The sequence below is a fragment of the Gymnodraco acuticeps genome, unplaced genomic scaffold (genome assembly GCF_902827175.1).
Source record: "Gymnodraco acuticeps unplaced genomic scaffold, fGymAcu1.1, whole genome shotgun sequence".
Taxonomy (NCBI): domain Eukaryota; kingdom Metazoa; phylum Chordata; class Actinopteri; order Perciformes; family Bathydraconidae; genus Gymnodraco; species Gymnodraco acuticeps.
Genome location: NW_022990238.1, coordinates 8641524 through 8653982, shown reverse-complemented (window position 1 = coordinate 8653982; position 12459 = coordinate 8641524). Strand labels below are relative to the sequence as shown.

The window sequence follows — 12459 nt, the reverse complement described above, 5'->3', positions numbered from 1 at the left end:
GTGCATTATGTGAGTTTTTTTGTAGCACTTTAAAGGTTATTTATGTGAGCTGAATACTGAAAAAGCATTACATGTAAGACAGGATGAAGAGCCAGTTTACTGTGACACCCTGGAGTCTAGTGTCTGTGTTCAATTACAGCATCTACCCTCCACATCTTTATCCCCTCCATCCTGTCTTCCCCACAACAAATCAAGAGCCAGTTATTTCTTTATTGTTTGGCATTACTGCCTGTTGTGTCCCTGCGCTCTCTCTATTACAGCTGAATAGTTGGTTTGTATACTACTTTCAAATGCAATTTCCTCTAATGACCCTCCTCAGAGAGCAGTAGGCCTATATGTAATGCACGTATACACAGCTGGGTTGAATTTTTATGGAGATGCTTTCCTTACAGGGAATTTGAAGTACTACCAGAATAAAAGCATGCTGTGTTTGATATGTGAGTTTGTTTTGTTTAACTCTTCCCGGTATCCCAGAGGAGTGACCGATCAGGGGATGGCCGTCTGGATCACATAGAGATCGAGGAGTTCTGCAGGGAGCTGCTGCGACGGCCCGAGCTCGACGCCGTGTTCAGACACTATTCCAGTAATGGTTGTGTGCTCGCCACTGCTGAGCTGCGCGACTTCCTGGGAGACCAAGGAGAAGACGCCTCGTTGAATCATGCTCAGAGCCTCATACTCACCTATGAGCTTAATGACTGGGGTAGGTCCTTAAAACAGTCATTTAAAGCTTTAAGGAAATAACCCACAACATTTTCATATAAGCACTGTGAAAGCCCCGTTTTGAAGTCAAAATACTGATTAAGCGTCTGTTAAAATCTCTGCTGCACAACAATCTGACGCACTTTCTGTTTCTAGCAATGAGGGTCATTTGATTTGATGAAGGACTAAAAAGCAATAATAACCACCATTGGTGAAATAAAAAAATAGCAAAATGACACCCACAAAAGCTATACTATGTACTTACCAGAATATCAAAGGAAAAGGTGTCAAATTTAAATCTGAAATCCAACCAATATACATGAAAAAAAGGGAACTTTTCACTGGGAAACAAAATGTTTATGATTCTCATAAATTAAATGTTTTATTTGAAAGTGAAATAATATGATATTTGTTATATATATACAGTATATAATAAAATGTCCTTTAAGTAAAAAAACAACTACATTATATGTATGAAATAATTTGATGAATAATTATAAGTAGTTTCCAAAAAAAGGAGTTGATCGGAAAACTGGGCCAAGAGAAGAGCAGAACAGAAACTTGATGACTGCTAAAAATGTATAATATCCCAGAAAATAACAAATGAAGTCAATATTTTCTTTCCCCACACTGTTAATCTCAATCCATGTAAAATGGAGGATGTGATTGAGGGCTAACCTTCTCTTGACCTGGCTTGTCTGCCATGTACCCAAATGTTAAGGCTTATTCATTGTAAGGCAAGGCAAGGCAAGTTTATTTATATAGCACTTTTCAACACAAGGCAATTCAAAGTGCTTTACAAAAAATGAAAGACATTAAGAAAATGGCATTTAAAATCAGTCATTAAAAAGAAAAGCTAATAAAATAAACATTAAAAGAAAAAATACATGGATAAAAGTTACAGTGCAGTCTAAGATATGAATAGTTCAATTAAAAGCAGCGACAAAAAGAAAAGTCTTCAGCCTGGATTTAAAAGTAGTCAGAGTTGCAGCGGACCTGCAGGTTTCTGGAAGTTTGTTCCAGATATTTGGAGCATAATAACTGAACGCTGCTTCTCCATGTTTAGTTCTGACTCTGGGGACAGAAAGCTGACCAGTCCCTGAAGACCTGAGAGATCTGGATGGTTCATAATTTAGCAGGAGGTCAGAAACGTATTTTGGGCCTAAACCATTCAGTGCTTTATAAACCAGCAGCAGTATTTTGAAATCTATTCTTTGACACACATGAAGCCAGTGTAAAGACTTCAGAACAGGAGTGATGTGATCCACTTTCCTAGTGTTAGTGAGGACTCGAGCAGCGGCGTTCTGAATTAGCTGCAGCTTCCTAATAGATTTTTTAGTGAGACCTGTGAAGACACCATTGCAGTACTCCAGTCTACTGAAGATAAAAGCATGGACAAGTTTTTCCAAATCCTGCTGTGACATTAGTCTTTTAATCCTAGATATATTCTTTAGGTGATAGTAGGCTGATTTAGTAACAGTTTTAATGTGACTGTTGAAACTCAGGTCAGAGTCCATGACTACACCTAGATTTCTGGCTTTATCTGTAGTACATGACCATTGCATGTATGATACGTGTAATGTGCATTTGTAAAGCGCTTTGAGCATCTGGAAAAGCGCTATAATAAATGTAAGGAATTATTATCTGTTGTTTTGAACATTGCAGACTGAAGCTCAGCGCTAACTTTTATATGTTCTGACTTGGCTCCAAAAACCATTACCTCAGTTTTATCTTTGTTTAATTGGAGAAAGTTCTGACACATCCAGTCATTGATTTGTTCAATGCACTTACTCAGTGTTTGAATTGGAGCATAGTCTCCTGGTGAAATTGTTACGTACATTTGTGTGTCATCCGCATAGCTATGGTAACTTATTTTGTTGTTTTTCATTATCTGAGCCAGTGGTAGCATGTAGACGTTAAAGAGAAGAGGCCCCAAGATGGAGCCTTGAGGAACCCCACATGTCATATTTGTCAACTCAGATGTGTATTTACCTATAGAAACAAAGTTGTTTCTGTCCTTTAAGTAGGATTCAAACCAATTTAGAACTGTTTCCGAAAGTCCCACCCAGTTTTCCAGTCGGTCTAGTAATATGTTGTGGTCAACAGTGTCAAACGCAGCACTGAGATCTAATAATACTAACACTGAAGTTCTGCCACTGTCTGTGTTTAAGTGGATGTCATTAAAGAGCTTTACAAGAGCAGTCTCAGTGCTGTGGTTTGGACGAAAGCCTGACTGGAACACATCGAAACAGTTATTTAAATGCAAGAAATTACTCAACTGTTGAAAAACAACTTTTTCAATGATTTTACCTAGAAATGGGAGGTTTGATATGGGCCTGTAATTGTTCATTACTGAAGCATCTAGATTATTCTTTTTTAAGAGCGGTTTAATGACTGCAGTTTTCAGGGCCTGTGGAAGAGATTTGTTTACTATATGAAGTAGATCTGAGGCCATGCAAGGCAAAACATCTTTGAAAAATCCTGTTGGAATAATATCAAGGCAGCAGGAGGAGGATTTCAGAAGTTGTATAATGTCCTCTAGGTTTTTATCATTAATCTGATGGAATTGTGTCATGGTGTTTGAATTGATGTTAAGTGGACACAGAGACAACACATTTGCTGTTCCTGATGCAGAGGCACTGACTGCTTGTCTGATTTTCTGAATTTTGTCAGTGAAGAAGGAGGCAAAATCATTGCACGCCCTGGTGGATAGAAATTCAGAGGCTACTGACGCTGGGGGGTTAGTTAGTCTGTCGACGGTAGCAAACAAGGCACGTGCGTTGTTTGCTTTTGGTAATGATGTCAGAGAAGAACGATTGTCGTGCGTTTTTCAATTCCAAATTATAAAGGCCAAGTCTCTCTTTATAGATTTCAAAGTGAAGTAGACACTAAAGACTTTGCTATTTGTTACAGCTCAGAAGAACCGCCTCATGACCCAGAATGGTTTCACCATGTACATGCTCTCCCGAGAGAATGACGTGGTTAACCCAGACCATGCCAGAGTGTACCAGGACATGAGCCGCCCTCTGGCCCACTACTTCATCTCCTCGTCCCACAACACATACCTCACCAAGGACCAGGTCACCAGCGCCAGCAGCACTGAGCCCTACATCAGGTATTCAGACCAAGACATCTACAAACAGCACACATTTTAGCATGAACAAAACACAATATATATTCTTACCATGTATGATCGTCAGACATGTTAAGTGCCCCACCACCTCTTCTACATAAGAACAAGAGCCACGGATTAAAATATATCTATGTTAGTTTGTTTTGCATTTATGCTTGGTGATATATCCGTTTCTGATCTTGTTTGCCTCTTTGATATAATTGGATGTCTCATTTTGGTCTTCTGTTTCCCTTTGTGATAATTGTGTGTCTCTTTGTGATCACTATGTTTCTCTTTGTTTTTGTTTTGTGTCTGTGCTCAATTTATGTCTATTTAGACATTTTCTTTCTCTCTGGCATCATTCTTTGTCACTAAGTGGTAATTTCATGTCTCTTTCTGGTAATTTTGTACCTATTTTTGTGGTACTTTATGGTCATTTTTGTCTCCATTTAGATTTAGATAGAGCTTTATTGTCTCCCTTAGGAGAAATGTGTCTTGGGCATCGAGATAATAAACATAAAACATTTAGGACAATCAGTCATAGATACAGAACAGAGATCACATATCACATGGCAAAGAAACAAACAAGAAACATACAGGTACAGAACTTTCCCTATGGCACATACATAATCAAATATTGCACTTTTCCCTATTGTATTTATACATAAATCAAATATTGCACCTTCCCTATTGCACCTATGCGGTGTCCGTCAAATTGCACATATCCCTATTGTATCCATACCTATTTACACATATTGCACTTTCCCTATTTAACCTTCTCGATTGCACAAACTACACTGTAAACATTTCACCTCCCAACAACTCCTAACTCCATAATCACAATTGTTTCTGACTGTTCAGCAGCTTGATTGACAGCGGAATAAAGGAAAACGTATACATGTTCAATTTACAGTTTGGTAATCTATACCTTCTGCCCGAGGCAGCAACTCAAACTCTCTATACAGGATGTGTTTGGGGTTGCATGTGATTTTACGGCCTTGCTTTCTCACCATCTCCTCAAATATCTCCTGAAGAGAGGATGGTGGAAGCATGCCAATTATTTTTCCAGCCCTTTTTAATCAAGCTCTGGAGTTGTGATTTAGATTTAACTGACAAGTTACCAAACCATGTTGTGATGCCATAACGAATAATAGACTCAATTGCTGCCCTGTAGAACATTAACATGATACATTTATCCACTCCATGAACCTACGCAGAAAATGCAGGCGCTGGCTTATCTTTGAGCATACCTGATCCACCTGATGGGCCCAGCCTAACTAAGCATCAAAATAAATCCTTAAATATTTAAAACCTGCTCAACTCCCTCCTTGTTGATAAGGACTGGGCTGTGATCACCTACTGACTTGGGGTCAAAGATAATTTCCTTTGTTTTTTTAACATTTAACACCAGGTTGTGCGCCTCACACCACTTCATGACCTCTTCAATCTCAAGTTTATAAATAGAAATGTCTAAGTCTCTAGTCAATAGACTAAGTATGGCTGTGTCATCAGAAAACTTTATAATGTGGTTGTGTGTGTGCTGACTCCTACACTCATTTGTGTAGAGTGTGAAGAGAAGAGGAGAGCTAACGCAGCCTTGTGGTGCCCCTGTGCTTATGACATGTGTGTCAGAGAGGGTCGAGTTTACTTTCACCTGCTGCTGTCTTTCAGTTAGGAAGGAGTGATACCATCTGATTAAGTAAGGATTCACATCCATCAGTTTGAGCTTTTTTAACATAATTTGGGGAAGAATAGTATTAAAAGCTGAGCTAAAGTCCATGAACATTAATCTAGCATAAGCTGAAGGGTTTTCCAGGTGTTTTAAAAATAAAGTGAGTTGTTGAGGTCAGAGCATCATCTGTACCTCTACCATCGCTGTACGCAAACTGGTAGGGGTCCAAGAGGTGTTGCACCTCAGTTTGCAAGTTCCCTACAATAATCCGTTCTAGTGACTTCATAACTATTGAGGTCAAAGCCACTGGTCTGAAGTCGTTGTTGTCATGTGGGCATGTTTTTTTTGCAACTGGTATGATGACAGCTTTCTTCCATATTTGAGGGATGCTTCCCGTGTCAGCAGAGAATAATGGACTCCAGGCAAGGGTGAGCTCATCTGCAAACGTTTTCAGCAGGAGTGCCGAAATACTGTCTGGCCCACTGGCCTTCTTAGTATGCAGTTGTTTGAAAACCCTGGCCACAGTGTAGCGTAAGTCTTATCCCTGAACGAATAAATTACACTTTTTAGACACACAGAAACAGAGGGATAGCCCGGTGACCTAGCTACTGAATTTTACCAAGGAAAAATAATAAATCAATTCACTTTCAACATAAAAAGTCTGTATTTTTGTTAACTCCAAATAATAAATCAGTACATCAAACAAAAATACTCATGTCACAGACCATTTACCAGATAAACTTAACTCCAATACATACACAAACAAATAAGCCAAGTTAACTCACAAAACATCAATACATCCTGGGGATTGACTGTGAGTGAGTGTGGGGGAGAGGAGAAGTCTTTGTTGTCCTTTGTCACTCAGTTTAGGGTGTATTTGAGGGGATAAGGATGTGTGAAAGTAAAGTTTTAAAGTTCAGCTTTAAAAGTCCAGAGTGTGGTGTGTGTGTGTGTGTGTGTGTGTGTGTGTGTGTGTGTGGAGTGCTAGAGGAGGAGAAATGATATTGGTGTAGTGAGAACCACTTATCTGAGGGTGACAGGCCAGAATAGCTCACTGGATTGCAGGGTTAACTTGGAAGGGGAAAGTTGAATGTTTCCCCAACAGCTCCTGGGTTCAGTGGCAAAAACTCCCAAAAAATAGCCTGATTCAGCAGATGAAGTCCTCAAGAATCCACTTTTCTCCTTGTTCGATTCCGACTTCCTCTTGCTTCTTTTTCCTTCTTTCGAATGACATGCTGTCCTCCTTTTAACAGCACACAGGTGCCAATCATTCTCTTGATTGTTTCCTCCAGTTTCTCTCAGGGGTGCTTGATTAGCCACTCCCCTTTTTCTCAGGGAGTCTGTAGGAGTGGGTTTACTTTCTCCCTGTCCTGCTACAACAGCACTATCATCAATTATTCTTCTTCTATTGTGTATTGGGTCACAGGTTAAAGAGGTTGACAAGTTATTACATGCATCAATGTTAGAAGCAGAATTAATATCAAAACGTTTGTAGAAGTTGTTACGTTCATTTGCTTTGTTAAGCTCATCCAGAACATGCATTTCCCTCTTCATTCAATCATTTATGATTGTTTAGTTTGGCTTTGTGCTCATATATTCATGCCCCAACACGAAAATGTTAACAGTGACTTCAAACAGAATTTCCCCACAACCTCTTGGGGCCATGGCCAAAATCATTGGATCCTTCTGTGGTGTTAAGAAATGTGTGTTCTCTGACAGGGCTCTGAATCAGGGATGTCGCTGTGTTGAGCTAGACTGCTGGGATGGAGATAAAGGTGAACCTGTCATCTACCACGGCCACACTCTCACCTCCAAAGTCACTTTCAGTGAAGTCATTGAAACCATCGCCCAGTACGCCTTCAAGGTGAGAGCAACTTGATTTAATGGTGTAAATCCTTAGCTTTATTGGTATGCCTGCTGCTCCACGTTACTGCTAATGGAACAAGTGGTCAGTCAGGCTTGTGGTCACATACTTGGCCCTGAGGCGGTATTTTGGTTCTTACATAGCATTACAGAGTCGGGTCCTGGATTGCTATCATGTGCTCTAATTGCATTTTAATGGCTTGGCATACGTTTTTCTCCCTGTGCTTCTCCCTGCAGGCCTCCCCATATCCTCTAATCCTGTCTTTGGAGAATCACTGTTCTGTGGAGCAGCAGGCGGTCATGGCCAAACACCTCCGCAAAATCCTGGGCAGCAAACTGCTCACCAAGCCCCTCAGTGCCGACCCGCCAAAAGATCTGCCTTCTCCTGAAGTACAAAACACACGGACAAACACACAGCAGGCTCAGTTTTCAAAGGCCTTTACCTGTCTGGATTCCTAATGAATAACCTTCGTTGCAGGAGCTGAGGGGGCGGATTCTGGTAAAAGCAAAGAAGCTGATCCCTCACCTGGGGCAGCTGGGTAAGAATGGCAGCTGTGCCAGCTTCTCCTCGAGCTCTGAAGATGAAGTAGCAAGCAGCAATAAGAAGGATCCTGCAAAGGTCAGTTCAAAAAGGATTTGTCATTGAGCCTGAGAAGCTGTTAAAGTGAACTTCTTACATTTTCTGAGCAGTTTACTCTAATGTTTGTATTTGCTCTTCCCAGGTCTGTTCTAAACTGAGCCCAGAGCTATCAGAGCTGGTGGTGTACTGCAGAAGCGTCCCCTTCCGTGGTTTTGAAAATGCACCTGAAAAACCTCCAAACGAAATGTCTTCCTTCTCTGAAAGTGATGCCCTCAAGCTCATCAAAGACTCAGGTACAACTGTGCAAATATATATTTTTTTTATTAATTCAAAAGAGAAGGTCGAAAATATTTGTTGACACTGCTTTCCTGCAGCTGATTCCTCCACAAAATGTAATCAGCCTCCAGTGTATCATGGCATGCTACTTTCTTCTTTTCATTGGCAGGGAAGCTTTTTGTGAGACACAACAGCAGGCAGCTGAGCCGGATCTACCCCTCTGGCCAGCGCCTCGGATCATCCAACTATGATCCTCAGGAAATGTGGAACGGTGGCTGCCAGATGGGTTAGTACTTTCAGACGAGAAGCTTTGTTGCTGCTCTGATGGCAGCACATTTAGGCAATTCATTCTGAAAACATTATGTGGACCGTAAGTGCCAAAGAAATGTTACAGTGACTCATTTCTGCAAATTGCCGCTTCATCACAACAACATTGATGTCAACGGCTTTGACTGATTGAGAGAATTCACAGATGCTGAAATGTTTTTCCTTGGCTTGTGTGTGATCAGGCTTGCCGTGTTACTGACTTTCTCTTTGTGCTCTGCAGTGGCTCTTAACTTCCAAACGCCAGGAGAGCAGATGGACCTGAACCAGGGCCGCTTCCTGCCCAATGGTCGCTGTGGATACCTTCTTAAACCAGCTTTTCTGTGCAGCACCACTTCCGACTTTAACCCAGAGAACACAGGAGGAGGCCCCGGTCACACCCCCACCCAGCTGACTATACGAGTGAGTGGTAACCATACACTGTATATTGTATATTAAGGTGGTGACCTATTGAGCAACAGTCAATTCGATTGGTTGTCTCAAATTCATCTTAGAAAACAATTGGTTAATCAGTACTGCAATGCAATTTTGACATACATTGTTGCTACATTCAGACTGTTTCCTATTGTTGTTACTGTCTACTACGTACATATTAAATTCTTTGAAATCTGTTTATTTATGATTTTTTGGCTGTATAAATAAACTGAATTTGACTTGACTTGAATTGTTACTCTCCCATTTAAACTGGATTCGAAAATTTACTATTTTCCCTTTGATTTTTAGATCATATCTGCGCAGCAGCTTCCAAAAATTGACACGGAGAAGGTTAGCTCCATTGTGGACCCACAAGTATGGGTGGAAATTCATGGGGTGTCAATTGATAATGCAAGAAACAAAACCCAACGCATCGACAACAATGGTGAGACGTCCTTATTCAGTATCAGCTATTTTATGTACAGAATATTGTTTTAAGCATGTAACTCATTTTCTATTTTTATGCAAACATGTTATTGAAGTGAAATGATGTAATATCATAGGTTTTTCATAATTGTTTTACTTTGTTATGATATCAATTCAGCTCAGACATTTTTGTGAAAGCCTTTCCTGTCCAAGCCCATGATTGGTTTGTTTGAAAAGTAGATTGTCGGATGATGTATTTACAGCTCTTGTGCGCCCTCTACAGGTTTCAACCCCCGATGGGACTGCACTCTGAGCTTCCAGCTGCAGGTCCCTGAACTGGCCCTGGTGCGGTTTGTAGTGGAGGACCACGATCACACTGCCAAAAATGACTTTGTGGGGCAATTCACTGTACCATTCATCAGCCTACGAACAGGTGCTCATTGAAAACCCTATGCAAATTATAAATCAGTCATTACTGTGGCATGCTGTTTGTAATTTACTCTTTTTTTCTCAGGTTATCGACATGTTCATTTATTGAAGGCAGGTGGTTCCAGTCTGTCCCCCAGCACACTCTTCATCCATGTCAAAGTCACCCGCAAAGGAGTACCAATCAAAACTGTGTCCGAGCGTATGGCCATTGCTAAAGGCAAGGCATGACGTGCATCTGAACTAGATGGAAAGCTGCATTTTCTGACAACAAAGGGCTTTGAAAAGGGGCTCTGAGCGTGAGCAGAGAGAGGCTGTCAGTCCCTGTCCAGTCCTCAAGTGGTCCAATTTACACTGAGCAACTGCAGGAGGAAAGATGTCGCTTATCAGAGATGAAGAAGCACTCTGGCTCTCAGCAAATGAATTGCCTCAGGCTAGATAATGAATCCATTATACACTGTGGGAGTATCATCTCTTTTCCAGGACACTGAGGATTGTGGTCCGCCAAATATGGGACTTGTTACAAAATCAGTTTTAATGTTGTTTACTCTAATTTTAGGTGGCCATCCCAAATGTGTTGGACTAAAGATTTTTGTATTTTAGAAATATTTAAAAAAATGTACACTTAATTGTTTAGCTAATACTTAAAGAATGAAGATACTTAACAAGAAACAGCACTTAATTAACTTAATGAGGGGGTATACAAGTCCTGTCAGTGGGACTCCCAGCATGTGATTTAAAAATGTATCGTTTTTAATGTTTAGGAATGATGATTATAACACCAACTGATGTTATGCAGATGTCAAAATGTTTTACTGTGATTGCCACATGTTGTGCATGAAAATTATTCAAATGATTAATGTGTTTTACTTGATAATCTAGATACTCTAGGCACTTTTAATTTTATGACTATATACAGTATTTCTACAACTTAAAAAATGAACTTGAAATATAAACAGTATTAACTTTAACTTAACTTTCTTAAGAATCTAAATAGTTGTATTTACCTCATTTCACAAATGTGACATTTGTTTTGTTTGATATTTGTTTGTAGGCATATTAGCTCTGTTCTGTTAACAACCTTGCAATTTATTTGTGTTGCCAAATGTTGTGTTACATTCTTCTATAAAACGTTTGGTTAAACATGAATTGCAAATAGCAAACATAATACCAATTCATTTGAGCTACTGCAAATAATTTGAAACTCATAGAGCTTCCTTGGGATAAAATGGTGCAGTAATGAGAGGTGCTGCACATGGATTACTGTAATTACAGTGCATGTGATCTATATGGATTTCAGAAGCATGTTACAAGTGTTGTATTATGCATTTGCAGTGTTAAATCTTATGTTATATGAATGGCAGTTGGTGTTATTTATGCAAGAGAAAATACTGTTTTCATAAAAGCACTAATAACACTTCACTGTGTGAGAACTTTTTGTTATTATTGATCTTTATAGATATAGTATGTTTGTTTGTGTGTGTGTGTGTGTCTTAAGTACATTGTGCTTATATAGTATAAGTAGCCTTTTTTGATCTGAATACCCTGTTCATCACTAAATATGTTGTTATTTATAACAGCAATCAGTCTAGGTTATCCACCAAACATATCCTCTCCTCGCATGCCTCAGTGTTTTAATTCCCATTTAGCTAAATGCAGATCACATAGCTCATATCAAGCTGGTGTGCATGTGTATGAGAAGAATAATACTTTAAATCCAACAAATTACAAATGAATTAATATTGTGAAATAAATGCTTCAAAACCAGGAGCATGTCTTAAAGGTCCCATGCAGGGCCGCCCCTGGCCAACTTGGGGCCCCAAGCGACATTGTGAGATGAGGCCCCCCCCAACCGACAGGAGTGAAAAAAATGTTTTTGGAAACAAAGTAGGCTACTTTGCAAATATAATTCCTGTTTATTATTATTATCAACACTTTTTTATGCAGTGAGGTAAATGGTTGTTGCATGTATGTCGTTCAGTATGCGTTTACAGCTGAATACGTCTGCATTTCCTGCCAAATACTAGCCTCAAAAAGATTAAAATATAATTAATGCAAATAAACAACTTCTACTAATAATAATAATCATAATCAATTCAATAATATAAATACTATATTATTTTATTATAATATAGTTGTATAGTCAAGACAAAACATGCTTATGACATGCTCAAAACTGATACTTCTTAAATCTGTATTCAAATGTAGTTCCCTCTGTCAGCAATGTATCAACAACTACACACACATTTCTATCAGTATTTCTCTGTGTTGTGGTTGACATGATGATGACTGCTAGGAGTTAAGGGGAGAGGCTGAGCGTCACCATGACGATGACTGTTAGGAGTTAAGGGGAGAGGCTGAGCGTCACCATGAAATGTGCAAATTGACATAAAAATGAATATAAGGGGGAAAAATGCTCCATGTTTTTTAGGCTGTAAACTTTAACTGTTATGTAAGCCAACTAGACAGACAGTGTATCACTCTTCCTCCTGCACATTAGCAGATAAAAGGCATAACATACTTGAATGAATGGTAAATAAAGAATGCTGGAAATAACTGCATCTCCATTAGCCTTTATGCTCTGCAGAGACTGCCTTCTTCATGTCGTGAATTGCAGCTGATGTTTTAATATGGCAATTGGCAATTTGACTTATACAACATTCGCAA

The 12459-nt window shown here is 39.6% G+C and overlaps 1 protein-coding gene across 4 annotated transcripts in view; it reads left to right on the top strand.

The window, feature by feature from the left end:
• Window positions 1–11209, top strand: part of plcd3a (phospholipase C, delta 3a) — a 31653-nt gene extending 20444 nt beyond the window's left edge. For all 4 annotated transcript variants that reach the window (XM_034219596.1, XM_034219595.1, XM_034219592.1 and 1 more), the window contains exons 5-15: window positions 475–700; window positions 3613–3814; window positions 7203–7347; window positions 7584–7736; window positions 7825–7965; window positions 8069–8219; window positions 8372–8488; window positions 8750–8928; window positions 9250–9385; window positions 9650–9799; window positions 9881–11209. In XM_034219596.1, the coding sequence (XP_034075487.1) occupies window positions 475–700; window positions 3613–3814; window positions 7203–7347; window positions 7584–7736; window positions 7825–7965; window positions 8069–8219; window positions 8372–8488; window positions 8750–8928; window positions 9250–9385; window positions 9650–9799; window positions 9881–10023 (1743 nt within the window). In that variant the 3' untranslated portion in view covers window positions 10024–11209. The remainder of the gene's footprint in view (window positions 1–474; window positions 701–3612; window positions 3815–7202; window positions 7348–7583; window positions 7737–7824; window positions 7966–8068; window positions 8220–8371; window positions 8489–8749; window positions 8929–9249; window positions 9386–9649; window positions 9800–9880) is intronic.
• The last annotated feature ends 1250 nt before the right edge of the window (window positions 11210–12459 follow it).